Genomic DNA, 25,600 nt, shown 5'->3' with positions numbered 1-25,600 from the left:
AGGAAATTTTAAATCTGTGTAGGCTGTGTGAGCGTTTCACAGAATTCTAATTCTCTGGCTCTAGAGTCTTTTTTTTTTTTTTTTTTTTTTTGAGGTCTGAGGAACTGTATACAAAGCTATTTATATTTGTATAAAACTGCCAAATTCTGTTTTTGTTTTAAAATGTAAGCTATTCCACAAACATTGAGCTCCTTCTTGTGCAATGTACTGATTAGGGAATAAATTCATCAAGAGGGTTTTCATTTTTGAACATCATCCAGTGTTACCTTTTCATCAGATTAATTTTTTTTTTAACCTGGACTGAATAAAGCCCCTTTCTCAGATTTTGGATTTTTTTTTATTTATTTTCCATATTTGTGGTGAGAAGTAGTATAGAGTAAAGTACAGAATCTGCTTCCTTTTCTTGATATCTTGGGTTCAAGTTTCTCCTCTTACATGTGCTATGTATGCAACTTTGGACAAGTTTTCTCTTTAAAAAAATTATTGTTAATGTCTTTTGTTTTCATGTAGCCTAAATTTCCTCCTGTATCCTTGTTGCTTCTCCACCTGTGCCACCACCATCACTTCTCCCCTCCCCACACCTCCACAAGGAGCCATAGCATATAACAAAGATTTTTTTTTAAAAAAACAAGGAAAAACCAGCAAAACCAGTCAATTTATTGAAAAAAAATAAGTCAGTATATATAATGTACTATATCTTTGGTCTCCCCATCTTTGGAAAATAGTGGGGAAAAGTATCTTTTCCATTTCATTTTTTAAGACCTAGCTTGTTCTTTGTAATTTTGCAACATTCATCTTAGATTGTTATATTATGGTGGCTGTTATTTCTGTTTACATTATTACAATTATTATGTATATTGTTTTCCTCCTCCTGCTTACTTCACTTTGCATAAATTCACATAAGTCTTTCCATGCTTTTCTATTAATTATATTCATTGTTGTTTCTTACAGTACAGTAGTATTCCAGGGGGCAGCTAGGTGGTGCACTGGATAGAGCACCTGAAGTCAGGAGGACCTGAGTTCATATATGGCCTCAGACCAAGCACTTGACACTAACTAGCTGTGTGACCCTGGGCAAGTCACTTAACCCCAATTGCCTTTTAAAAAAAGAAAAAGAAAAAGACACAGCAATACAGTAATATTCCATTACATTTATCTGCCACAGTTATTTAGTCTTTCCCCAGTTGATGGGCATCTCGTGTACTTTGTTTCCAGTTCTGTTACCACAAGGTGCTGCTACAAATATTTTGTTGTATATGTGGGGTATATGCCTAGCAATGGAATCTCTGAGCCAAAAGGTATTTTAGGCACTTTATTCACATGATTCCAGATTGCTTTCCAAAATATTTGTACCAATTCACAGCTTCATGAACAATGTATTAGTGTACCTATCTTTCCATAACCCCTCCAAGAATAAATATTTCTTTTGTCATCTTTGCCATTTTATAGGATATAAGTTGAAACTTAAGCATTTGCATTACTCTCATTGGATCTGGATTTGGCTAGTCTTAGTTAACCTCTTAGTGTCTTCAGACAGCTCTTTAAGACTATAAGTGGGTGAGGGTAGATGAAAAAATAACCATTTATATAGAGCCTACTATAACTCTAATCTTAACCCTAGTTTTTGCATTGTGCTAAAAGTACTTCTTTACAAATCTGTGGGATAGGTGCTATTATTATCCTCATTTTACATTTGAGGAAACTGAGGCAAGCAGAAGTTAAATGACTTGCCCAGGGTCATGCTCTTACATGTCTGATACTGGATTTGAACACAGCTCCTTATGACTCTGGGTTTAGGAGTCTATCCACTGTGCCACCAGCTCTACTATCAGTTGTAGAGACTAATGAGGTTCTTTCTTACATCTGTGAAATCACAGGAGGTGCTGTAATTTCATCCTCCTCATTCCCCACCCAACCCCCAAACTAAGTATGGCATGTGAAATGGTAAAATTTAATTTAATTTTTTCCCAGTTATAAATTACTTCAGTTAGTGAGGAAAAATACTAATCTGTATAAAATCTTTTCAAGCAGTGCTTTTTTGGGCAGTGTTAGGTAGTATGAGAGAAGGCTTTATGGAGGAGGGGTTATTAAAATGGACCTTGAAGGAAAAGGAGTTCAGTGGGGGGGGAGAAAATATAAGCAGTGAAATACTGAAGACCTGAATTATGGTGGTAGCCAGTGAGAGTGGAAAAGAGGAGATGGAATTCTGCTCACTTCATCCTACACCACCCAAACTACAGTGGTTCCCTATTAGCCCTAGGGTCAAATAGAAATTCCTTTGGCATATAAAGCTTTTCACACTCTGGTCCCTTTCTACCCTTTCAGTCTTCTTACCCATTATTCCATGCTCTCTGGTCCTGTTATGTTTGCCATTCCTCACACACAATGAACCCTCCTTCCACTGGCTACCCTTCATGCCTGTAATTTTTTTCCCTTCTCACCTTTTGGAATCCCTAGTCCTATGAAAATTCAGTTTACCAGCAATACCACTTTCAGGTTTGTATCCCAAAGAGATCATAAAAACAGGAAAAGGACCCACATGTGCAAAAATATTTATAGCAACTCTTCTTGTGGTGGCAAAGAATTGGAAATTGAAGGGATGCCCATCTATCCGGGAATGGCTGAACAAGTTGTGGTACATGAATGTAATGGAAGACTATTGTGCTATAAGAAATGATAAGCAGGTAGACTTCAGAAAAACCTGGAAAAACTTATATGAACTGATGCTGACTGAAGTGAGCAGAACCACAGCCACATTGTGGGATGACTTAACTTTGATAGACTTACCTTTTCTCAGCAATGCAAGGATCTAAGACAACTCCAAAAGACTCATGATGGAAAATGCTATCCACATCCAGGGAAAGAACTTTGGAGTCTGACTGCAGATGGAAGCATACTATTTGCTCTCTCTTTTTGTTGTTGTTGTTGTTTCATTTTGTTTCTTTCTTATGGTTCCTCCCATTGGTAGTGTGAAATTATGTTTAATATGAATGTATATTTAGAGCCTGTATCAGATTACATGCTGTCTTGGGGAGCGGGGAGGAGGAGAAAATTTAAAACTCAAAATCTTATGGAAGTGAATGTTGAAAACTAAAAATAAATAAGTAAATAAATAAAACAATGAAAATTCAGTTTAATTGCAATTTCATACATGAAGCTTTTCTTGATTCTCCCATTTCTAGCTGCTAATGCTATTTGTATAGTCTGTTGTCTCCTGTTAGCTCCTTAAGGTGTTAGGGACTATTTATTGCACTTTTTTCCTTTACATTCTTAGCATAATGCCTGGCACATAGGAATTACATATAATAGGTACCTGGTGATTGTCAGATATATGCGAGTGATTTTTTAGAAAACAAGCAGCCTAACTGAGGAGGTTTCAAGGATGAGGAAGGGTGAAGAGTCAGATCAATCAAAATAGAGAAATTAAGAGGATCAAGTTTGGGTGGTGGGATGGGGCAGGAAGGGTGGAGTCATTTTTTGTATGTTGAGTTTGCAGGACCAGTGAGAATTCGGGTGATATCTAGCAGACAGTTGGTGTTGTGGGACTGAAGCTCAGAAGATATGTTACAGGACTGGAGATAGAGTTAGGAATCATCTGGACAGAGATGACAAAGCCGTGGAAGTAAATGACATCGAGAGAGGTCAGTGACAGAATATTGAGGGGACTACCCCACATTTAGTAGGCAAGTGGATGAAAAGAAACCAACAAAGGAGGCCAAGAATGAGTGGATCAGAGAAATAATATAAGAACTAGGTGAGAGTAGCAAAGGGTTTGCATTTTGAATTTGTATTTATCCAGTGATAGACAGTGTCCAATGTTGCAGAAAGGTCAAAGGAAGATGTCAAGATGGTTAACATTTTGCAAGCCATATAGGTTGAACTGATAAGCAAAAAGCGAAAGAGTTGAACCTTTTGTGTGTGCTAAGTCAGTATGTGTAAAGATGGGCTAAAAAAAAGTTAAACTAGGGCAAGTTAGTTTCCCTTGTAAAAAATATCTTCTATAACCTAAGTAAATTGTTATGAATGATATACCGTAGGGTTAGATTTAATGTATCTTCCTAAAATATCATGTGTTCACCGGGTTCTTAGTAGTGTCCTAGTTGGAAACAGAATTTTTGTCTCTTTATAGATAGTGTAATACAGCTTGACTAGTGGAAGTTTGCAGCTCTGGGATTTGGGCTATGCAATTAATAATAACTCAGTTATGTAGTGTTTTAAGATTTGCAAAATGCTTTCACCAAAATCCTGTGAAAATGTTTCAAGTGTTATCATTTTACAGATGAGGAGTTAAGGGATTTGCCTATGGTGACAATTATAATAACAATAGCTAGCATTTATTTAGTACTTCCAGGTGAGCAATATGCTTTGCAAATATTGTTTCATTTGTCCTTAGGACTACACTCCCTGCTATGGACAGTATTGATTATGTTTGAGACAAAGATATCCCTGTGACTAGGTTAACCAGACTTTTAAAAATTCTGTTACGCTCCTCCTATGCGCTTTGCATCATGCTAGGGAGCCCTCTGTAACTGGAAGGGGCCGCAGTGCCCAAGTCTATCTTACTGATGAGAAGACAGTTGTAGGAAGTGACTTGCCCAAGCAGAAACCTTTACTTTCAATCAGCATCATTGGTGTTAAGTGTCAGAGGGATGATTTGAATCCATGTCCCCTGATGCCAGGGCCCTTCTGTGTCTCAGGTAGTAAGTATCAGAGACAGAATTTGAACCCAGACCCTAATGGATCATGTTATCAGATAATGTTTTGTTGTTATGACTATTTGTATATTTTAAGTTCCTTGATGGCAGAACTCTTTTTTTTAGACAGATCAATTCTGAGAATATCTGGCTTCATGTTGTTATTAAGAAACAAAATTAGAATGGATGCATATCCTGTTGTAGTCATATGTAATTTATTCATTATCCATTTATCAGCAAGGATTTATTAAGTGCTTACTGTATGCCCAGCTTTATGCTAGAGGTTAGAGATGCAAAGAGAGGCAAAGACACAGAAACAGTCACTGTCCTTAAGGAACTTAGGTACTAATGGTGTAGGCAGCATGTAAAGAAATAGGTACATAGAAAATCAAGAGTAAAAGGACCCACGTGTACAAAAAATATTGATAGCAGCTCTTTTTGTGGTGGGAAAGAATTGGAAATTGAGGGGATGCCCATCAATTGGGGAATGGCTGAACAAGCTGTGGTATATGAATGTAATGGAATACTGTTGTGCTATAAGAAATGATGAGCAGGCAGAATTCAAAAAACTTGGAAAGACTTACATGAACTGATTCAGAGTGAAATGAGCAGAACCAGGAGAATGTCGTATACAGTAACAGCCACATTATGGGATGACTGACTTTGTGGACTTAGCTCTTCTCAGCAATGCAAGGATCTAAGACAACTCCAAAAGATTCATAATGGAAATTACTATCCACACCCAGAGAAAGAAATATGAAGTCTGAATGCAGATGGAAGCATACTATTTGCTCTCCTTTTCCTTTGTTGTTTTGTTTTATTGCTTCATTCTTTTGGTTCCTCCCATTAGTTCTAATTGTTCCTCACATCATGACTGATGGGAAAATATGCTTAACTTGAATGTATATGTAGAGCCTATATTGGATTGAATGGGGGGAGGGAGGGGGGAAGAAATGGGAGGTGGAGAAAATTTAAAATTCAAAGTCTTACGGAAGTGAATGTTGAAAACTAAAAATAAATAATTTTAAAAAAAGAAGATAAAGAGTAGAAAACCTCCCAGATAGAATACTCTTCTATAGGACTGCACATATTTTACATTTGAGGCGGGAAGAAACAGCAGAGTGGAGAGATTGTTTGGTAGGAGTCAGGAATATACTTGGTTTTAAATTCTGCCTCTGGCACTTACTACCTTTTGGACATGGACAGATCGATAACTCGGTTTCCTCAATTCTAAAATGGAGAAAATACCTGTCACACCGACTTCCCAGGACTGTTGTGAAGCTCATTTACGTGAAGCACTTTGTAACCTTTAAAATGCTGTAGATATGTCAGCTCGTATTGACATGTGCCGTTATAGATTATTTCAAGTGATGTCAGAGTTGTTCATCTCCCTGAACATATTATAAAATAAGAATTTTTGAGCGTAGAGGGATCTCTAAGAACATCTAGTCCAGGGGTTGTTAACCTTTTTATGTTATGGTCATCTTTGGCAGTCTGATGAAGTCTATGGACCCCTTCTTAAAATGATGTTTTAAAAATGCATAAAACAGAATCCGTAGGATTACACAGAAAAACCAGTTATATTGAAATGCAATTATCAGAATATTTTTTTTAATTGGACCTCAGGTTAAGAAGCCCAGATCTAGTTTAATCATTCCACTGAATCTACCATCTTGTAAGGACTATAAAAAGAGTGCTTCGTTAACATTTTAGATCCAAAGGATTTAAAACTGTAAAAGAGAACATAGAGATCTTCTAGTCTTCCCCCCTCCCCTCCATTTTACAGACTGAGAAAATTGAGGCCCAGACAGCTGAAATTACTTATACAAGTTGTTGTTCAGTCATTTTTCAGTTGTGTTTCACTCTTCATGATCTGATTTGGGGTTTTCTTGGCAAAGGTACTGGAGTAGTTTGCCATTTCCTTCTCTAGCTTATTTTATAGATGGGGAACTGAGGCACTGTCCAGGGTCACACAGCTAGTAATGTCTGAGGCCACATTTGAACTCAGGAAGATGAGTTGTCCTGACTGCAGGCCCAGCACAATGTCCACTGTACCATCGAGCTGCCCCAAACAGCTATTAATTAGCAGAGCTGAGACTCAAACTCAAGTTTTCTTGACTCCAAAATCCATTTCTTGGTGTAGTCATTTACCTTAATAAATGACTACTGGTCTTAAGAATTTTAAAACTACACTTCTTGGTTATTGGTGCCAAGATGAACCCCAGCATCCCCAACCACCCTGTGGTCTTGTTCTCCGTGGGGGATCTACACCCTAAGGTGACCAAAGCAATGCTCTACAATAAGTTCAGCCCAGCTGGGCTCATCCTCTTCATCTGGGTCTGCAGGGACATGATCACTCACAACTCCCAGCAGCTGACAGACACCGGATACTCATTAGATACAGTGAATTTTGATGTCACTAAGGGTATGCCATTGCATGTCATGTGGTCTCAATGTAATACATCACTATGTAAAAGTTGTGTGGGCAATATAGTCATCAAAAATTTTGATAAATCCATTGATAATAAAGGATCATATTGTATATCTGCTTTTTGGAAACCTCCTTTCTTGTAAGGTGGTATGTGATGAAAATGGGTCAAAGGGTTCTGGATTTATATACTTTTGAGATAGAAGAAGCTGCTGAAAGAACTATTGAGAAAACGAATAGAGTGCATCTTAATGATCGCAGAGTTTCTGTCAATTTAAATCCATAAAGAAAGACAAGCAGAAATGGGAACTAGAGCAAAAGAGTTCATCAAGTGTTTACACCAGAAATTTTGGTGAGGACATGCATGATAAAAGACATAAGGAGCTCTTTGGCAAGTTTGGAACTGCATTAAGTGTAAAAGTAATGATTAGTGCAAGTGGAAAATCCAAAGATGTTGGCTTTGTGAGCTTTGAAAGACATGAATATGGACAAAAAGCTGTAGATGAAATGAATGAAAAACACGTGTGTGGGCTGAGCTTGGAAAAAAGTGGAACATAGATCACAAGCACAAATTTGAACAAATGAATCAGGATAGGATTACCAGATACCAGAGTGTTAAACTGGATATGAAAAATCTTAATGGTATTGAAAATAGTTCTCACTATTTGGTACTAGTGCAAAGGTGATGGTAGAAGGTGACTCTGTCAAAGGTTTTGGATTTTTATGTTTCTTTTCACCGGAGGAAGCCACAGTCACAGAAATGAATGTCAGGATCATTGCCACTAAGCCACTGTATGTAGCTTTAGCCCAAGCAAAGAGGAGCAAATGGCAAGTGTCTGAGCTGTGCTCAACCTTGTGTAATCAACCCCTATTAACCTCCTTCATGGCAGCTATTCCTCAGACTCAAAACTGTGCTTCATATTGTCTTGCTAGTCAAATTACTGAATTCAAGTCAAGTCTTTACTGGATTGCTCGGGCTGCCAGACCTCATCCATTCCAGAACATGCCCAGTGTAACCCACTCAGTAGCTCTGAGGATGCCATTTAGTACAACGAGACCAACTTCTTCACAGTTTCAACTCAGATGATGGTTCCACATCCCACCAGCTGGTGCTGCTGCAGCTACTCATGCAGTCTGCACAGTTCCACACTTTAAATATGCTGCAGGTGTTCACAATCCTCAGTAGCATCTTATTGCACAACCACAGGTTACATGCAGCAGCCTTTTATTCATGTGCAAGGATAGGAACCTTTAACTGCGTCCATGTTGGCATCCATCCCTCTTCAAGAGCGAAAGCAGATGTTGGGTGAATGGCTATTTCCACTCATTCTGGCCATGAACCCCACTCTGGCCATTCTAAAATTAATAAAGCCATAGCCATACTGCAAGTGCACCAAGCTAAAGAAGCAGCCCAGAAAGCATTTAATAGTGCCACTGGCATTCCAGCTGTTTAAAAGAAAAGATCAGGGACTGTGAAATGGAACTTCTGCTTCACTGAAGACAAATACCTAAACATCAGAAAACTTAAATATTATGAAAAAATTGCAAAATATAAAATAGGAAACTGAAAAAAAGTAACTATTTTCAGGTTTTTAGATGTTTTCATGGTTTTTGCTGATTTTTTTGTCTGTTTAAGAAGATATTCTTTGTTATATGGGATGACTATCTTCAGGAGGGAAAGCAGATGGATACTGGGAGAAATTTTTGCAATGTAAAAACAAACTATCAATAAAAACTTTTTGAAATTTGTAGTCATCTTCCATTTAGAAACAGACTTTCAACTGTTCAAAAATTTTATTCAAATTTTTGCCAAATGAAGAAGTAGCAGAGAAATCAAAATATTTTAAGGAAAAATTAACAGCCATTTTAAGGCAAAATGGGAAATATTATCCATAGTTACCTAGTAAAAACAATACTTGTTAGAGGAAATAAGGATGCCTTCCATTCCTGTGTTAAGGTCATACAAGATTGCTAAATAGGTTCTACCACTTAGCCTTTTTTAGTTTTGCTTTGATTATCAAGCCAGGCATAAAATAAGACAACTTGTACTTGCGAAAAGGTATTTGCTATTGAGAATGTTAAACATGAAGTCCAAATTGGAGGGATTCCCTACAGATAGTGAGGTTTTCCAGATGCTTTTGAATTCCAGAATAATTTTAGGGCTTTTTCAATGAAATCTGAAGTCACTCAAAGCCATTGGTCTTTTTTTGTGTGTTTTGACTTTTGCTCTGACTGGTTCATGGTTTAATTATACAGAAATGATTCTGAAATAATTCCTAAGTTAGTGACCTGTACATTAAAATAGTCGATTTTATGTAATGATGTTTGATGCTTTCAGTGTCTAGCACCTTCCCACCCTCTTAAAGAAAGTATGTAGGAGCAGCTAGGTGGCTCAGTGGATAGAGCAGCGGCCCTGGAGCAAAGAGGATCTGAGTTCAAATCTAGCCTCCAACACTTACTAGCTGTGTGACCTTGGGCAAATCATTTTACTCTGATTGCCTAAAAAAAAGAAGTATGCACAATTATACAGGATTGAAGCTTCTGAGTTGTCTATAAGACTGCCTTCCCTCTCCCCCCTTCTCTGTGCCCATCTTCACATTAAAGTTAGAGTGTCCATTTTTGGGGGATCTGATCAGGTTTTTAATAGGATTCTCCAGAATAAATGCTAGTGTATAAAGCACAGTTAACTTGATGGTAGTACTCACAATGAAGTAGTGGAGGTTTACCTCATTGATGCTTCTTATTGGAAGCGGCTCCTTTTTTTTCTGTCTAAGAGGAACCTGTGAGCCATCCTTCCATCCAGCTGTGGCTTCCTTATGTCTTCTGGTGTATTGAGAATATTGATGTAGCTCATTTCCTGTAGATTTTGCCTTGAGTACTAACAATTAGTATTTATCAGTAGTCTCTAAAATGTGCTTGTTTCTTCTGTCCCCTTTTCTGTGACTTCCAGAAAGCCATCCTTTATCCTGACTGTAACTGAACTTTTACTGTGAACCTTCTCTCTACTTATGTATTTGATATATTATTTTGCTGTATACTCTTTCAGAATGTTTTGTAAGTGTTCTGAATGAGTTTTATGTGAATATTATATTGTTCTAGCTACTGTAATTTCTTGGAGGGTAGGAACCTTTTCTTTCCTTTCATCTTGGAAGGAGGGGAATGTCTTAGCATCCGGGATCTTGGTTAACATCTCGACCAATGCCTTCCTGTTATAGATGAGAAAATAGATTAAGCTTGGAATGTTCTCCCTAACCCTCCTCAGCGCCCGATCACCAACCTTTTTAGCTTCCTTGAAGTCCCAGCTAAAATTCCATTTGTTACGGGAAGCCTTCTCCAACCCCTTTTAATTCTAGTGCCTTCCTTGTTAATTATTTACTGTTTATCTTGTAGCAACTAAGTGACGCAGTGGATACAAAACAGGGCTAGGAATCAGGAAGCCTCATCTTCATGAATTTGGCTTCAGATACTTACTAGCTGTGTGACCCTGGGCAAGTCACTTAACCCTGTTTGCCTCAGTTTCCTTATCTGTAAATGAATTGGAGAAGGAAATGGCAAGCCACTCCACTATCCTTGCCAAGAAAACAGCAAATGGGGTCTTGAGGGGTTGCACACAACTAAACGACACATTTATCCTGTACATAGTTTGCTTTGTATGTGTTTGCATGTTGTCTTCCCCATTAGATTGTGAGTTCCTTGAGGTCAGGGACTTTTTTCCTCTTTTTGTATCCCCAACACTTAGCACAATACCTGGTAACAGAGTAGGCTTTTAATAAATGATTTGATTTGAATTGGTTGATTTGATTAATTGTCCAAGATCACAGAGGTAGGACTATGATTTCCTGAATACTTCATTTTGCTGCCCTCCTTACATACTCACTTGGTCTTTATTCTTGAGCATGTTTTGGTCAGCTCTTTGCCCCGAATGCTTACTAAAGCGAATAACTGGAGTATGAAATTGAAAGAAAATTTTGATGAGTTTGATTTTGTTCCAAAAATTTCTCGTATTTCTTTAGACTGTGATCTCTTAGATCAGTTTTTCTGATTTTATCCAGATTTTAATCCAGTTTTTAAATCATCTAATTTAAGGTTTTCCTCCCACTGGAATCTGTAATTTAGAATTTTGCAATTAAAAGAAAGATTTTTAAAGAGTTTTAGTCTTCTTTACTGTATAATATTATAGTATTATGTAAGCCTCAAAATGAAAGTGATTCACAGAGCCATCCGTAATAGATGCTAGTTGTCCAGTCCATCCTGGGACAAATCTTACTATATCCTATATTCTGTTTGATTATCCGTCTAGTGAAAAATTTTTATTCTGTGAAAGCAGATTAAAATAAACGAAAGAAAAAGGACCCACAAAGAGGAATTATGTTGGGAGTGGGATCTAGGAATGAAAATACCAGTGTTTTTGAAGTATACTTTTAAAAAGCAGCATCTAGTAAAGTCACCACATTCTCCTCCTCCAACTACTTTTCTGGTCACTTTTTTTATTTTGAATGCTATTAAAATAAATTATTGAGATATTTATGAAATAAAAAGTAAATTTTGATGAGTTTGATTTAGTTCCCAGAATTGTATCTCATATTCTTGTCTTTAGATTGAGATCTCTTAGATCAGTTATATTGAGTTATCTTTTGAGATTTTAATCCAAATTTGTAAAAATCTTATGTGGGGCAAAGTAGGCTGAGGTGATATACTCTAATTCTAGGCATTGTATTTTTCACTATGATAATTTATTATAGTAGAACATGTGATAGACTAAGGGAGCAAAATGACTGTAGTCACAAATTTAGGAAATATTTTGAATTCTGGGAAAAGATTTGTGGGTCAAAACATACTTAGAAGCTTACTCACATGCCATATCTTTTGTAGGTAAAAAAAATTCCCATATGAAGAAGAAAGACTTTCTTCAATATGATGGATTCAGAAGCTCATGAAAAGAGGCGAAAAATCCTGTCTCCTTCACAGCAGGATATATCACCTCACACTGTTCATGAGTTTAAGCATTACCTTTGTGGCTGCTGTGCAGCCTTTAACAACATCGCAATCACATATCCCATTCAGAAGATCCTTTTTCGGCAGCAGCTGTATGGACTCAGAACTCGAGGTGCAATACTTCAGTTACAGAAGGAGGGATTGCGAAATTTGTACAGAGGAATTCTGCCTCCGTTAATGCAGAAGACTACAACATTAGCACTTATGTTTGGTCTCTATGAAGATTTCTCTTCCATTCTTCGCCAGCATATCAGTTCTGAAATTGTGACTCGAAATGCGGCAGCTGCTCTGGCTGGTGCAACAGAGGCACTTCTGACACCACTGGAACGCGTACAGACATTGCTGCAAGACAACAAGCATCACGATAAATTTGGAAACACTTATCATGCTCTCAAGGCTTTGAGATCCTATGGAATTGGAGAATATTATCGAGGTTTGATACCCATTCTTTTCCGTAATGGACTCAGCAATGTACTATTTTTTGGCCTTCGAGGACCCATCAAGGAACATTTGCCTGAAGCAAAATCTTGTAGCGCTCATTTGATTGATGATTTTATCAGTGGAGGTTTATTAGGTGCCATGTTGGGATTCTTGTTTTTTCCAGTGAATGTTGTCAAAACTCGAATGCAGTCTCAGATTGGTGGGGAGTTTCAGTCTTTCCCTAAGGTTTTTGGAAAAATCTGGCTAGAGCGTAATGGGAAATTGACACATCTTTTCAGAGGCGCCCATCTGAATTACCATCGATCCCTCATATCCTGGGGCATAATCAATGCAACTTATGAGTTCATGTTAAAGCTTTTATGAAAGATGTCATCAATAAATCCCAATAATAAGCTCAGTAGAACTTCCAAGAAGACTTTAGTTATACCCTGGTTAACAGGCTGAATACTAGACAGTGTCATAACTCAAACTGAGCAAGATGAAACATGAGCAAAGTAATTTTTCTTTGGGATAAAAATGAGAATAAAGGTTTATGGGTAGCAAAGTTAAAATTATTTTTATCAATACTTGCTAGGTCTAGACTTTTGTTATCATTAATTACCATCAGTGTCGATGGAAAGGTTCAAAGTCCAAGACAAGATTTTTTTTTTAAAAAATATAAATTCTTTGAACCATCTGTATTAAAACTTGAGCTGCCATGAACAGCTGGAGAAAGGAGCCCTAGTGTCTTGAGATTTCTCAGGCATTTTGTGCTTCACTCTCTTGTTTACTCTCTAGAGCTGTAGAAAAGGGTCTTTAGTTTTGCAAAACAGAGAAGAGAAGCAGCTCTATTAGGTATGGGCTTTTCATGAAAACTGCCTACCTTTACTGTAAAGCCAAATGTGTACAGTTACCAAAACTGGGTTGCTCTTAAGTCACATAGGATTTTATTTGTGTTGATGGAACTGAGCAACTTTTATTCGCAAAATAACTTCCTGTTCTGAAAGACTCAAAACTTTAAATTAACAATTATAAGCTCTAGTTTTCTTTTCTAAATGTAATTCTCTTTATTAGATCCAATATTTATGTTGAACCCTTCTTGAATAACTTTAGATGTTGATTTATCCTTTTTAAAGTTAATTTCATCACAAAAATGAGTAAACTTGAATCTGTTAGTTTGTCTTTTGAAACAAAAATTTTCATTCCATTCTCACATGACATAGAACTGTGTTTCATTGAATTAGTGCTTCATCAGCAAAGGTGTTTTGTTTTCTTGCAGAGTCATAGTTAGGTAACTTGAAATTCCACTAATTCTATAGACCTTCTTCCTCCCTCCCTCCCTTAAAAAGAAGCTGCTTTATTTAGTTGTTACTTCATCTCCACCTCAGGTATGTGTCCTGGCTTTGCAAAAGTTCATTATTTTGTAGCCTATGCTTTCTTTGGTTTCTGAACATAAAGAAAAATCCTGAACTCTTGCTTTCTATTAGACTAGCTAATTTTTGCATTCACTTAGTAAATTTGTGTTGGGACCCAAATTTTACATTATCTTCACAAACCATAAAACTCATCCAAGTCTTAAAGTCCTGGGTAAGACTTTGGAATTTTAGCGTTTGACACTAACTAGATATCTTGACAGCTAGTAGCTAAACAAATTGGAAATATCATTTATGAAGAAATGCTGTTTAAATCTCTTTTTTTTTCTTCAGGTAAATAACATGGTTGAAATGACTGACATAAATCAGAATCTTACAAACATCCTGAGAAAATTATTTTACCTGTAAAAGAGCTATTAAATATTATTTAACATAGGTTGGTTTTAAATATCTTACATCAGTGACTTTTCAACTTTTTTACAGGAATGATAAGTGGATGTTGTAAAACAATTTGATGTCCTAACCTTGCCATACAAATGTTTTAATAATCTGTGAGATTCTATGCTTAAAATCAAGGCTTTAACAAGTGGCAGTTTCCTAAGTATTGCATGGGATTAGTTAGTGAAAAGTCCAGAAAGAATACATACTTCTAAATACAGTATATGACTGGCTGAACTAGTGAATTTTGACAACTTATCTCCAACTATATGAGATGAGAATCTAGCAAACACCATTTTTTAAAAATTGCTTTATATAACAGCATTAATAGCTGTAAAGCAGCCCCATATGCTGGAAATGAAAAAATATCTTACAAACAAAAGTATCTTACAGACATTAAGGATATTATTAACACTATTCAGGGTTAAATGTTACCATTTCAAATCACCAAATATGTGTGTATGGCAACCTAAACCTTAAATAGAAGACGATATGAGCAAATGGAGTGGAACTTTTCAGAGTTTAAATTTTTAAAAAATATATGAGGTAGTCCTTGACTTTGGTCATGTTTTCAGACAAAACCTTTGGAAATGTTCCCAAATGCTGACACTTATGTATGCATGCACTGTAAATTATTTCCCCCTCCATTGTACATTGGTCTACTGAATTAACTGTATTATCTTTATTCCATCTTGACCTACTCCTGTGTTTACACTCCAGTTGGTAGAAGTTGTGTTCTTTTGCACTTTTGTAGACTATAACTGAAACTAGAATTTGGGGAGAATGCCTAGTTTTCCCTTTCTAAAAATGTGTTTAGTTTTGCTTTGTTCTTTTTTTTAAAATAAACAAGTTGGCTCATGAAATAATATTTTTAATGCTCCTAACTCTGATGCTATTTTGGATTTCCTTGTCACTTTTCTACAGCATGTGAAAGCCAGAATGAAGATGATTTTGCATCACACTAGACATCTTAAATTTGACAAAAGATTGAATGATACATGTGTGGATCATTTAGCCATCTGCTTTGTTCTGGACTTTAAAAGAAAGAAGTAATAGTAGGCTGGGCAAGAAGTGTTAATCACTGAATTTTCAACTTCATCATAACTGGCTTGCTGTAAGACTTTTGAAAAGGTAAATGTTGATTGAATAACTTTATTTGAAAAGCTTTTAAAGTGGTCTTTGTGTCACCCCATTGTCTACTTGTGAACATAGGGGTGCTTTTGGTTTTGCTTTTTTGTGCTACTTAGTTTATGGTTTTTGTATACAGTCCTAAGAGTTTCTATGTGCCCTCAATATAGTAAAACACAGCCTTTGTATGTTAACAACTTCTATTGCGTCTCTACTTATTTTATTTAGAGGTGGCAAGAAAAATGGCCTTTTCTTATGAATATAATCAGCATTCATCTTACCTAAAGTTGTACAGACTTTGTAATATAATATTGCGAACAGTGCTGTAAAATGGGATAGTGTGGATGGAGAACTGAAATTCCTGTTTAGATTACTATAGTAATACTTGTATTACAATGCAGCATAGTAGAAAGATAAATGTAAGAAAAAGAAAGGGCATATTAAAATTGGGCTTCATGGCAAACCAATCATGTTTAAAAAGTAGATTCAATATAGGTGAAATTACATATGTACTGTGTGGTATTAAGTCATGAAGTAAAATCTGCAGTAAAAGGGAATGCGGAAAGCACATGGATCCAGTTTTGCTTTTTAACTTCAATTAAAAAGTATCTCCATTTGTTTTCTGATGAAGAGGAAAGTGTTATGTATATTTTAGGAACTTTAAAATTTTCTCTAATCTTAATTTTTAAAGATTAAATTATCTTGTTTTTAAATTCTGTCCTTTGGTTATTTAAAATACCCTAAATTGAATACTTGGCAAATAGCATGCCCTGTTTTCTTATGCATTGCATTAAAACTATTTTCATTTGATACATGGAATTTAGTGATTTTATGAATTTATAAATGAAGCCTATTAATGTCTGGTTTTTCTTTGTTAACATTTGATGTAATATATTTAAGTCAATCTTCCCTCTTTGATCTCCTGTAGGTTAGTGCATTATTCTTTGACCCATTTTTTTCCTGGGTCAACTGACATAATTATATAAGACTTTTGGATTATTTTGAATTACATGGAGGCTGCAGATCCTCTGCCATTTCATTTGGGTCTCTTAACCTAAATCAACTTTTATCATCACATATTTATTCATTGCTTTAGCTGTAATATTTCCATTCTCTCTTTCCATGCTGTTCCTTCATTGTAGAACTTTCCATTCATGTTAACAGGTCTACATTTTTTTGTACATTATGCCAAAATTTTACCTGAAGACCTTTAAGTATAGTAATAGCTCCTCTATCAAGCATCAGAGAATAGTTCCTCAAGTTAATTTCCACATTCTTGAAGCTTACTGCTATAAGCACTAAAACTTTCTAGATTATTGGAATGTATTATATGGTTGTCCATTTACTTAAACAGAAGATACTAGATGGAATTAACCTTCTTTTGAGGGCTGAGTCATTGTAGTCTGTGCTGTGATACAGGTCTTGTTGCCTATGTAGGTGTATACCGTTATTCAAGCCTATATCATAGCCCTCAAGCGTTGTGCTTTTTTGAGTTCTTCTCATTTTGAATTCTTCTGATAATTTTTGACTGCTCCATTGTTTTCAACTGTCACTTCAGCATTCTACAATTTAGACATCTGGGAAACCATTTAACCAGGTTTGTTTTAATTCTAGATAAATTAGAAGTCATCTCTAAGCAAGTACCTGAGGAGTTCTTTGATGAATGAAGGTCACAAGCTTTAATGTAGTAAGCCTGAGCAGCCAATAGCAGATGTCAACTGAGTCCTGTTTTGCAGTGTTCTGTATAGAACGCTGGCTGCTTCTTTATAGGAATGATGAAATGGCTGTGGAGCTATTAAATGTCCTGTCCTTGCCATTCGAATGTTTTAATACTGTATGTGAATCTAGGCATAAAATCCAGGCCTCAGTAGATGATAGTTTACTAATGGCTGCACAAAGTCTAGAAAAGATATGTCCTAAATGCAGTGACTGGTTGAACCAGAGAATATGATGTCCTCGCATAAAGGATGAAAATCTAACAAACACTTTTTTAAAAAATTGCTAGTAATATCATTAACGCAGCTCAGTCTTGTCATGCTAGAAATGAAAAGGTATCTCATAAGCTAGCACAGTCTATTATGAGTATTGTTTGGAGTTAAAGGCTAACATTTGAAGTTGTCACATAAATGAATTATTTCTATATAGTGGGATACTTAAAAAAAAGTTATTCCTTGTTTTAACTGAAAATTTAGAGAATTAAAGTAGGAAGGTGTTTTATGTAATGAAAAACTTCGAATTTGACATTTTTTCAGGGTGGGAGGATATCATAAGTTAGATGGCAGCACTTATTTGATAAAATAGGACATAGTCAAAGAAATAGGGTAGCCAGCGTCTATGAGATTCAGGTGCCCAGTTATTTACCAGGCATGAAGGAGAGTCCTCTGATCATGGATGGAATATGGGAGATATCCCATAGTTGAAAAACTGTACGTTTCTGTACATTTCCAGCAGGCTACAATGTATAGTCCCAACAAAAATTTTAGAATCAATAAATTGTAAAAAAAAAAAACAATGTATCTGATTTTGCGGTGGGAAGTCAGTATAAAAGGATTTATTTTAATCAATCTGATTAATTAACAGTCTTCCATAAAGTGAGACACACATGCCCAAGAAAATTAGTTGTGATATTATCAGTTCATATTTGACTTTTATTGGCAGATTGGAACTAAAGTTCCTTAGGGAAATCTGGTTAACCTAGTGCTTATGATGGGATCTTTCTCTCTAGGCTCTGTTAAAAAAAAAAAAAAAACCAACAACAAACTGACCTTTATGCTGTATAATGTCTACTGACTTGAGATATTTAATTTTAGAAGTGTCCTGAAGCCAGAATGAGAATTTACAGGTATTTTATTTTTTTAGGTTCTTTTATACTTCCTGTGCCAATCCCTCAGACTCATATCTGACCAAAAGTGGATAGAAAAGTATGGACAAGATGGAGTGGACTGCACCACCCAGCTGCCTGAAGGCACTCTTAGCAAATTTGCAGATGACAAAAAATTGGGAGGAATACTCAGAATGACATATTAAAGATCTAAAAAGGTGACCACATGCTAGAATAGTGGGCTGAAAGTAATGTGAAACTTCATAGGGATAAACAAACATGACACTGAAGAAAACAAGGATGATGATCAGCTAGATTAAATTTACAGTGGGGTTTGTGCGTAAGGCAAATTTGAAGGTGCTGTCAAGTCTCAAGATTCATGAAAGTGTCTTAGAAAAAATATTTGTCCTGACCAGAGGCATCTAGGGTGTTACAATATTCTGTGCCTGGAATCAGGAAGACCTGAACTCGAATTTAGCTTTAGACACTAAGCTAAAAGACCTTGGACAAGTCACTTAGCCTGTCAGCCTCAGTTTCCTCATCTGTAAAATGGGAATCATAATAGAACCTACTTCTTAAGGTTATTGGGAGGATCAAATGACATTTTAAAGCATTTTGCAAACCTTAAAGTTTAACTCTATAAATGCTAGGATGTTAAAAAGAATGTCAGTAATTATCCACATACCCACTTTACCATCTCTACAAAAATTATATAAGGATAATCTGTATGCACATTGACAACACTTTTAAGGTTTGAGAAAGGAACAGGAAGACTTGTAAACTTTTATAGAATGACCACATCTTTATAGGCATATGATTCAAAGGTGCAAAGAATACAATGAGCTCATTGTGCTTTACTATTTATTGATTATAAACAGCATTTGATTTAGTACAGGAAAATGCCACTTTTTTAAAAGCAAGAAAAAAACCAACCAGATCAAGAATGATTGTACGGATGGATGGATAGGACATAGAAAAGAGACAGACATTGCAAATGGATCATGAGTCTGGTCTGTAGTTGAACAAGAGCAAAGCAGGACAGATTGTATTTGAGAAATACAAGATGCTTTTCTCAATAACCCTAGGCTTCTCGCTGAAACAAAGGCCCATTCTTTAAAATAGTATTCTCCTGAGCAATTATGACCAATTTCTGAATTAGAAGTTGAGGATCCCTGAAAGGGTAATGAAGAGGGACATAGCAAACATAAGCAAGCAGCAACACATCAACAAATGAATTGTACACAGATGTAAGAGATGTCATTGGACAAATATACGGCTAGGAAAAAAATAGGCCTGTCATGTAGCAAGATCAGACAATAGATGACATTGTCAAGCTGAAGGCCCACAGGGGAAAAAAAAATAGGCCAGTTGCATAGAACATGTAGGCATGGATAAGTTGAGATCATGGTAAGGGAGCAACCACAATGATGAGATCATAGATCCATCCAAGTAAATGGTAAAGTTCTACACTGGACTTTTTATCATTTGCACAAATTAGGGAAGGTGAGGCTAGACACCAGTTCATGTGAAAAATATACCTGGAGATTTCATTGGCTTGCAAGCCTAATTTGAATAAGCAGTATGATGTGGAAACCTAAACAAAAACCTAATGCATTCAATTGAGTTAATAAGAATATGGTACCCAGAGTAAGGGAGATAATTATCCTGTCTTCATGCTCTGGTAAGTCCATACCTTTAGTGTTAGGGTCTAGGCACCAAATTTTAGGACACTGACAATCTAGTGTATCCAAAAGAGAAATCAGGATTGTGAGAACTGTAAATAATGCAGGAGATTGTTACTAGAGATGTTTATTTGCATGGGAAAGAGAAGACTGGGGGAAAGAGGGTTAGAGCTGATAGTTTCAAATACATGAAAGGACCGCCATGCGGAAAAGGGAATAAATTGGTTTTTGTTTGGTCCCAGGTGGCAATATTATGTAGAGGAACAACCAGTAAGTGTTTGAAGAAAGAATTCAAGCCAAAGTCTACTAAGCCAGTCTACTTTAAAGAAAGTGTATTTTCTGTCACTGGAGGCCTGCAATCAGGCCAACTCAGCTGAGATATTTTAAAAGGAGATTTCTTATTAGGTTGTCACAATGCCTCTTCCAATTCAAGTGAGGGGAGATAATATTCTTTAAAGTAAGCATTCTTACTTTAAGTCATTTGGCCTCTAAGCAATGCTATTCATTTTTAAATCTTAGTTTGAAGGATAGTATCTCTCTAGGTTCTTTCCTGTGGTGAAAGACAAATGATTGCCATTTAGATGTTCTGTTTCACTGCTTGGCATTTCTTGTGAGAAGGATGATCCCATATCTTCTCTGTGTTATTAGAATGCAGAAAATAATTAAACTAATTTATTAAATAAACTAATAAACTTTGGTTGACATATAAGTTGATGAACTGATGTGTTAGAAGAGATTTTATTGTAAAGATATTTAACCCTTTTCTCAGGGAACAAGAACCAGTGAAATGGATATGCTTAAGCCCTCCTTGCTGATTTCCCATTTCTTTACCTCTCCTCTGAAAAAGTTAAAGCAGACTGAATGGCAGGAAAATATAGATGCCAGTGGCATAGTGCAATGAAGGATGCCATACAGTAAAATAATTTTAAAAGGGTCCTTAGGTAGCTCATAGTAAGTACAAGCAGCATAAGGAAAGGTGGTTCTAATATGGAAACAATTCCCTTGAATAACAGTTGGAACTTAATATTGAAAAGAAACTGAAATTTAGGTTATCTTTTGCTATAGATGAGATTTCTAATATAATGTTATCACAGGTACTGGAGTATGTAGTTTTAACATATTGATAGGTTGTCTTATATACAAAAATCTGGAAACCTGCATTCTCTCATTTATATCCCCAAGAAAAACAGCCTGTATATTGAGTATTTTGTATATTTGATTATTTCCATCCATATTTAAGTCAATGTCTCTGCTTCTCTGACTGTTGGTTTTTGTTTTTTAGCTTATATTGAGTGATACAAAAACTCTTTGATAGAGAATACTGTCAAAATACACTACTTGAATGTGTGATTTGGGCAGGGGCCTTAAAAGGGCAAAAGTGCCTAAGGAACATTTTAGTCCCAAGAAAAAATATTAAAAACATGAGTGAAGAGACTTTACAAATCATTTAGTCAAGGTGATACAGGAAATAAGTAGGAATTTGATTAAATTGTACAGCTGATGTTAACAATACAGCAAACATAGTAAGGAAATATACTCTGATTAGGTGATATTGTAACAAATGGACACATTTTTGAGAATGGAAATTTTTAACTCAAGGACTTTTTCATATCCATCTCCCTGACTTAACAGGTTAAGATAGCTGACACAGATCTGCAGCAAAACTGATCCAAGTAAATAATCCATTATTGATATAATTGGCACATACTTCATAGTGATATGGAAGTGACTGTGTTCTTAAAGTCAAAACAAAGGAAACATAAGGCTGTGACAAGTCCTATCAAATTGGAAAAGTTTTGTGTATGACCCATTGATGTTTGCTGTCCAAGGACCAGCCTAAGTCCAGAGACTTTAATCACCAGAGGCTGGTAATTTTTTTTTTCTGCAACAGGAAACTTAAGACAGTAAGACAGGTAGTAATAACATACCAATGAATCCTTGGAATATCTTAGTAAATTTTGTAAAAATAAAGCTCCTCAGGTAAGGAGGTTGTGTTCCCTGGTTCCAATTTAATGTCTGTGGCAGACAGGTTAATGAGTTCTAATTTCACAGATCTTCAAAATAAATTCATCACAAAACTAAACAATGACCGATTAAAACCTATTGCAGGGAAAGCTGACTACAAAACTCAGACCCTAAGAAAAAAATGATTGCCACAGTTTGGGGTAGGTCAAAAGGTAGAGAGGTCTACCTGATTTTTCGCTTTGTTCAGAGGGTTTTTGGATGTGATCAGGAAGCTTATCTATGATATCCAAGCTGCCTAGGAAGAGACACCTACTCATCAGACTAGCTGTGTCGAAGACAATAAGCTGTGCTAATTAAGTGCCCAGATTAATTTGACTATTTTGAGAATTAAATTTTAGTTTTTAAAAATGTAGTGAAATGTTTACTTAGTCTTCATTTATGCAAACAAACTTCAAATTGCTTAGGAATAAATACAATGTATTCGGAACAAATCTGATACTCTTGTCACTCTGTAACCTTCAGAACCAATTTTTTTTTTAAACACATATAATCTTGTCTGTGTCCTCCCCAATAAAAATATTATTTGGATAGAGAATAATTTTGGTGTGTTAATTGCATTTTATGACTGAAAGTCTAATGCTTTTTTTTTTCCTTTAATGCTCTGATGTAATTTTAACTTTTTCCATTTTTCTTTAAAATAAGAAATATGGTTCAAACCACTTTAAGATTTAAGATTAATCAGGTTCAAAATCATTTTTTGTGGTAGCAGTACTTTAGGATTTTAAGTGACAGTCTCTTAGAGTATTTTATGTTCAAAGGCATATGGTCATAACGCCTTGGTTAACTATTCAGTAGCTTAATGGTACTCATGTTAAACTTAATACCAGAAACGCCATCCCACTCCTTTTACCTCAGAGTAGCAACAAGAAGCAGAGAGAGAGAATTGTTCTCTACAAGTTGGATATGTCCAAACCAGCACCAACTCTTAAGTCAATTGTAGGGTTGTTATTCCCTTGTTCACCTAATTTTTATGGCTACTCTGGCCAATTAATATTTTAATTGCCAGTGTCTAGATTCCCTTTATTGTTGAGATGTGGCAAGTTATTCTTGGCATAGATATGGAGAGACTTAAACCTACACGCTCCTCTTTCTTTTGGAGACTAATAAATAATAGTGTTATAAGCACGTGAACTTCCACTCCATTAACCGTAATTTAATTTTCCTCAGAATCGACACCCCCCCCCCCCAAAAAAAAATCTGGTGAAAAATGAGGTCTTAGAGCTGTGTTTAAAAACAAACAACAAACAACTTTTCTTAATCCTTAACCACATTTCACAATGGAGTTCCAACCTTTTTTTGTAATGTGGTGACAGAGCCCGAATCAAATCAATCATGTTAACTGAAAATAAATAGAAAATTTCACTTTAGAGTATAAACAAATGTAGCCACAACTTTTTTGAATGAGTTAGAAAATTACACCTGTCTGTGACTAGTGTGAACCTAAGCCAGTTCCTTATCCTCTTTGGACCTGTCTCTTTCTCTGCAATGTGGAAATAATACTTATACTACCCAACTCACAGGGTTGTAAGAAGTGTTTTGTAAGCCTTCAAGTGCTATAGAAGTGTGAATTACTGGAAAAAGCAAGTAAATCACACAATCCAAGGAATGATTTACAGCAAATAAACCTGTAAATGGTCAGAAAAGCAGGGTACAAACTGATCTTAATGTAAAACAATCTCTAGAAACACCATATATATACACCACTAAACAAAGTAAACTGTTGCCTCTGTTATTAACCTTGATAGCCTACTGGTTTCTTCTGTGCTAAAAGTGCACACCTGGGTTATTTAAAGAGCCATGCTTCATAATAATATTCTTTCAATTAAGAATGAGGTAGAATACAATGTTATGAGGTAGAATTTAGCCAAATATTCAGTTGCCTTTTACTTCCATGCTGAGAAAATGAACATATCAAAATCCCCTTAAGAATAAGGTGTTGATTTAGCAAGCTCAGAATGTGCCATCCAGAGTCAAAAAGTATGCCAGGCAAGGAGGGCACCAGGCCTTGCCTTGCAGCTGCTTCCCAACTTCTAGTATAAGTACTTGGCATTTTCTGTAGTTATAACAAAGATTAATTCCACATAAAATCTGTTGATTAAAACCTTAAATGCTGCTTTTTTAAATGACCAAAATAGATCTTTCAAGCAAATTTTGCAAACTAAGTTTCACAAGAGGTTTACTAGTATGTCTGTGATTTATATTGTTAGTTTATAGGACCGGACATCAGGTAAGGGTTTATTTGTTTGTTTGTTTGTTTTAAACCCTAGAGCACTGGGAATCATTATAGACTCAACATGTAAATAAGAAAATTATCAGTAAGCATAATCTGTAGGAGTAAATTAGACTGGGCTAAGCTACCTGGCATCCACACTAAGTGTGGTTCCCTGGAGTGAGGAGGCCATAGGCTGTCCAAGGAGAATTGAACCTTTCTAGGACAAATAAATAGATAAATAAATACGTGGATAAATACATATATAAACACACAAAGGAAGTGGATTTTAAGTCTAATGCAATTTTAGCCTTTAAAATTAAAGTCAGGGGCAGCTAGGTGGCACAGTAGATAGAGCACTGGCCCTGGAGTCAGGAGGCCCTAAGTTCTAATCCAGCCTCAGACACATAACATACAGTAGCTGTGTGACTCTGGGCAAGTCACTTAACCCCAATTGCATTTAAAAAATAAGTCAAAGTCAATTATGGAATCTGAATGAAGAAAAACATTTTTTTTCTGCCTGCCTTTCCTAGAGGCATTTATGACACACACCTACTCCCTCTCTTTATACACACACACACGTATATGTGTATATGTGTGTGTGTGTGTATACACACATAATTTATTCTTGGATGAAATTTTCAGATTTCAGTTTATGTTTATATTTATATCTGCTATACAAACATAAGAAAAATGAAACTGATGGTTTTTTTTTTATTTGTTTGCTAGGCAATGGGGTTAAGTGACTTGCCCAGGGTCACACAACTCGTAAGTGTTATGTGTCTGAGGCCAGATTTGAACTCGGCTCCTCCTGACTCCAGGGCCAGTGTTCTATCCACTGTGCCACCTAGCTACCTGAAACTGATTTTTCCAACTACCTTCATTTATGTAGTCCTTGAGCATTAGGGCTTATGCCATTAAAGTTCATAACAACATTCTTCTATCACAATGAAGCCACATAAAGTCACAAATTTGCAATAATGCACTGCAATGGCATTTAAATGTGTAGCCTCTACTAATGCTCAGTGTTAAGCATATGCCACAGAGATTTATCTAGCAGTATCTGAACAGACTACATGCAATTGATAAGATAATGACAAAGTATTCTGTCTTAAGGATGCAATTATATCTGGGAAATTTTCAAGATTAGTCTAATCATATACATAATTCTTAGTTGTATTTTTTCCATATTAAAAAAAAATAATGAAATATATCTGTAGAACTACAGAATCACTTTATCATAGATTTAGACTTGGAAGGGACTGTCTTGTCCAGCACCTTCATTTTCTGATTTTTAGATGAGAACCTGAGAACCAGAGATTGACTTGCTCAAGGTGACACAGGCAGTAAGTGACACAGCTGGGACTCAAGCCCAGCTTGTCTGGCT

At 35.9% G+C, this 25,600-nt stretch overlaps 1 protein-coding gene and 1 pseudogene across 5 annotated transcripts in view; both read left to right on the top strand.

Annotated features, from left to right (window-relative positions):
- Positions 1–24,543, top strand: part of SLC25A51 (solute carrier family 25 member 51) — a 29,234-nt gene extending 4,691 nt beyond the window's left edge. For 2 of the 5 annotated variants that reach the window (XM_027859003.1, XM_027859004.1), the window contains exon 2: positions 11,995–16,286. In XM_027859003.1, the coding sequence (XP_027714804.1) occupies positions 12,037–12,921 (885 nt within the window). In that variant the 5' untranslated portion in view covers positions 11,995–12,036 and the 3' untranslated portion in view covers positions 12,922–16,286. Of the gene's footprint in view, positions 1–11,994; positions 16,289–18,335 lie in introns of those variants that run through there. The other 3 variants (XR_003568838.1, XR_003568839.1, XM_027859005.1) reach the window with 3 other exon arrangements.
- Positions 6,909–8,576, top strand: LOC114040821 (annotated as a pseudogene).
- Positions 24,544–25,600: the final 1,057 nt, after the last annotated feature.

This window comes from Vombatus ursinus, unplaced genomic scaffold (genome assembly GCF_900497805.2).
Source record: "Vombatus ursinus unplaced genomic scaffold, bare-nosed wombat genome assembly UNPS02014158.1, whole genome shotgun sequence".
Lineage (NCBI taxonomy): Eukaryota > Metazoa > Chordata > Mammalia > Diprotodontia > Vombatidae > Vombatus > Vombatus ursinus.
The sequence above is the reverse complement of the archived record's forward strand: the minus strand, read 5'-3'. Positions and strand labels throughout refer to the sequence as shown.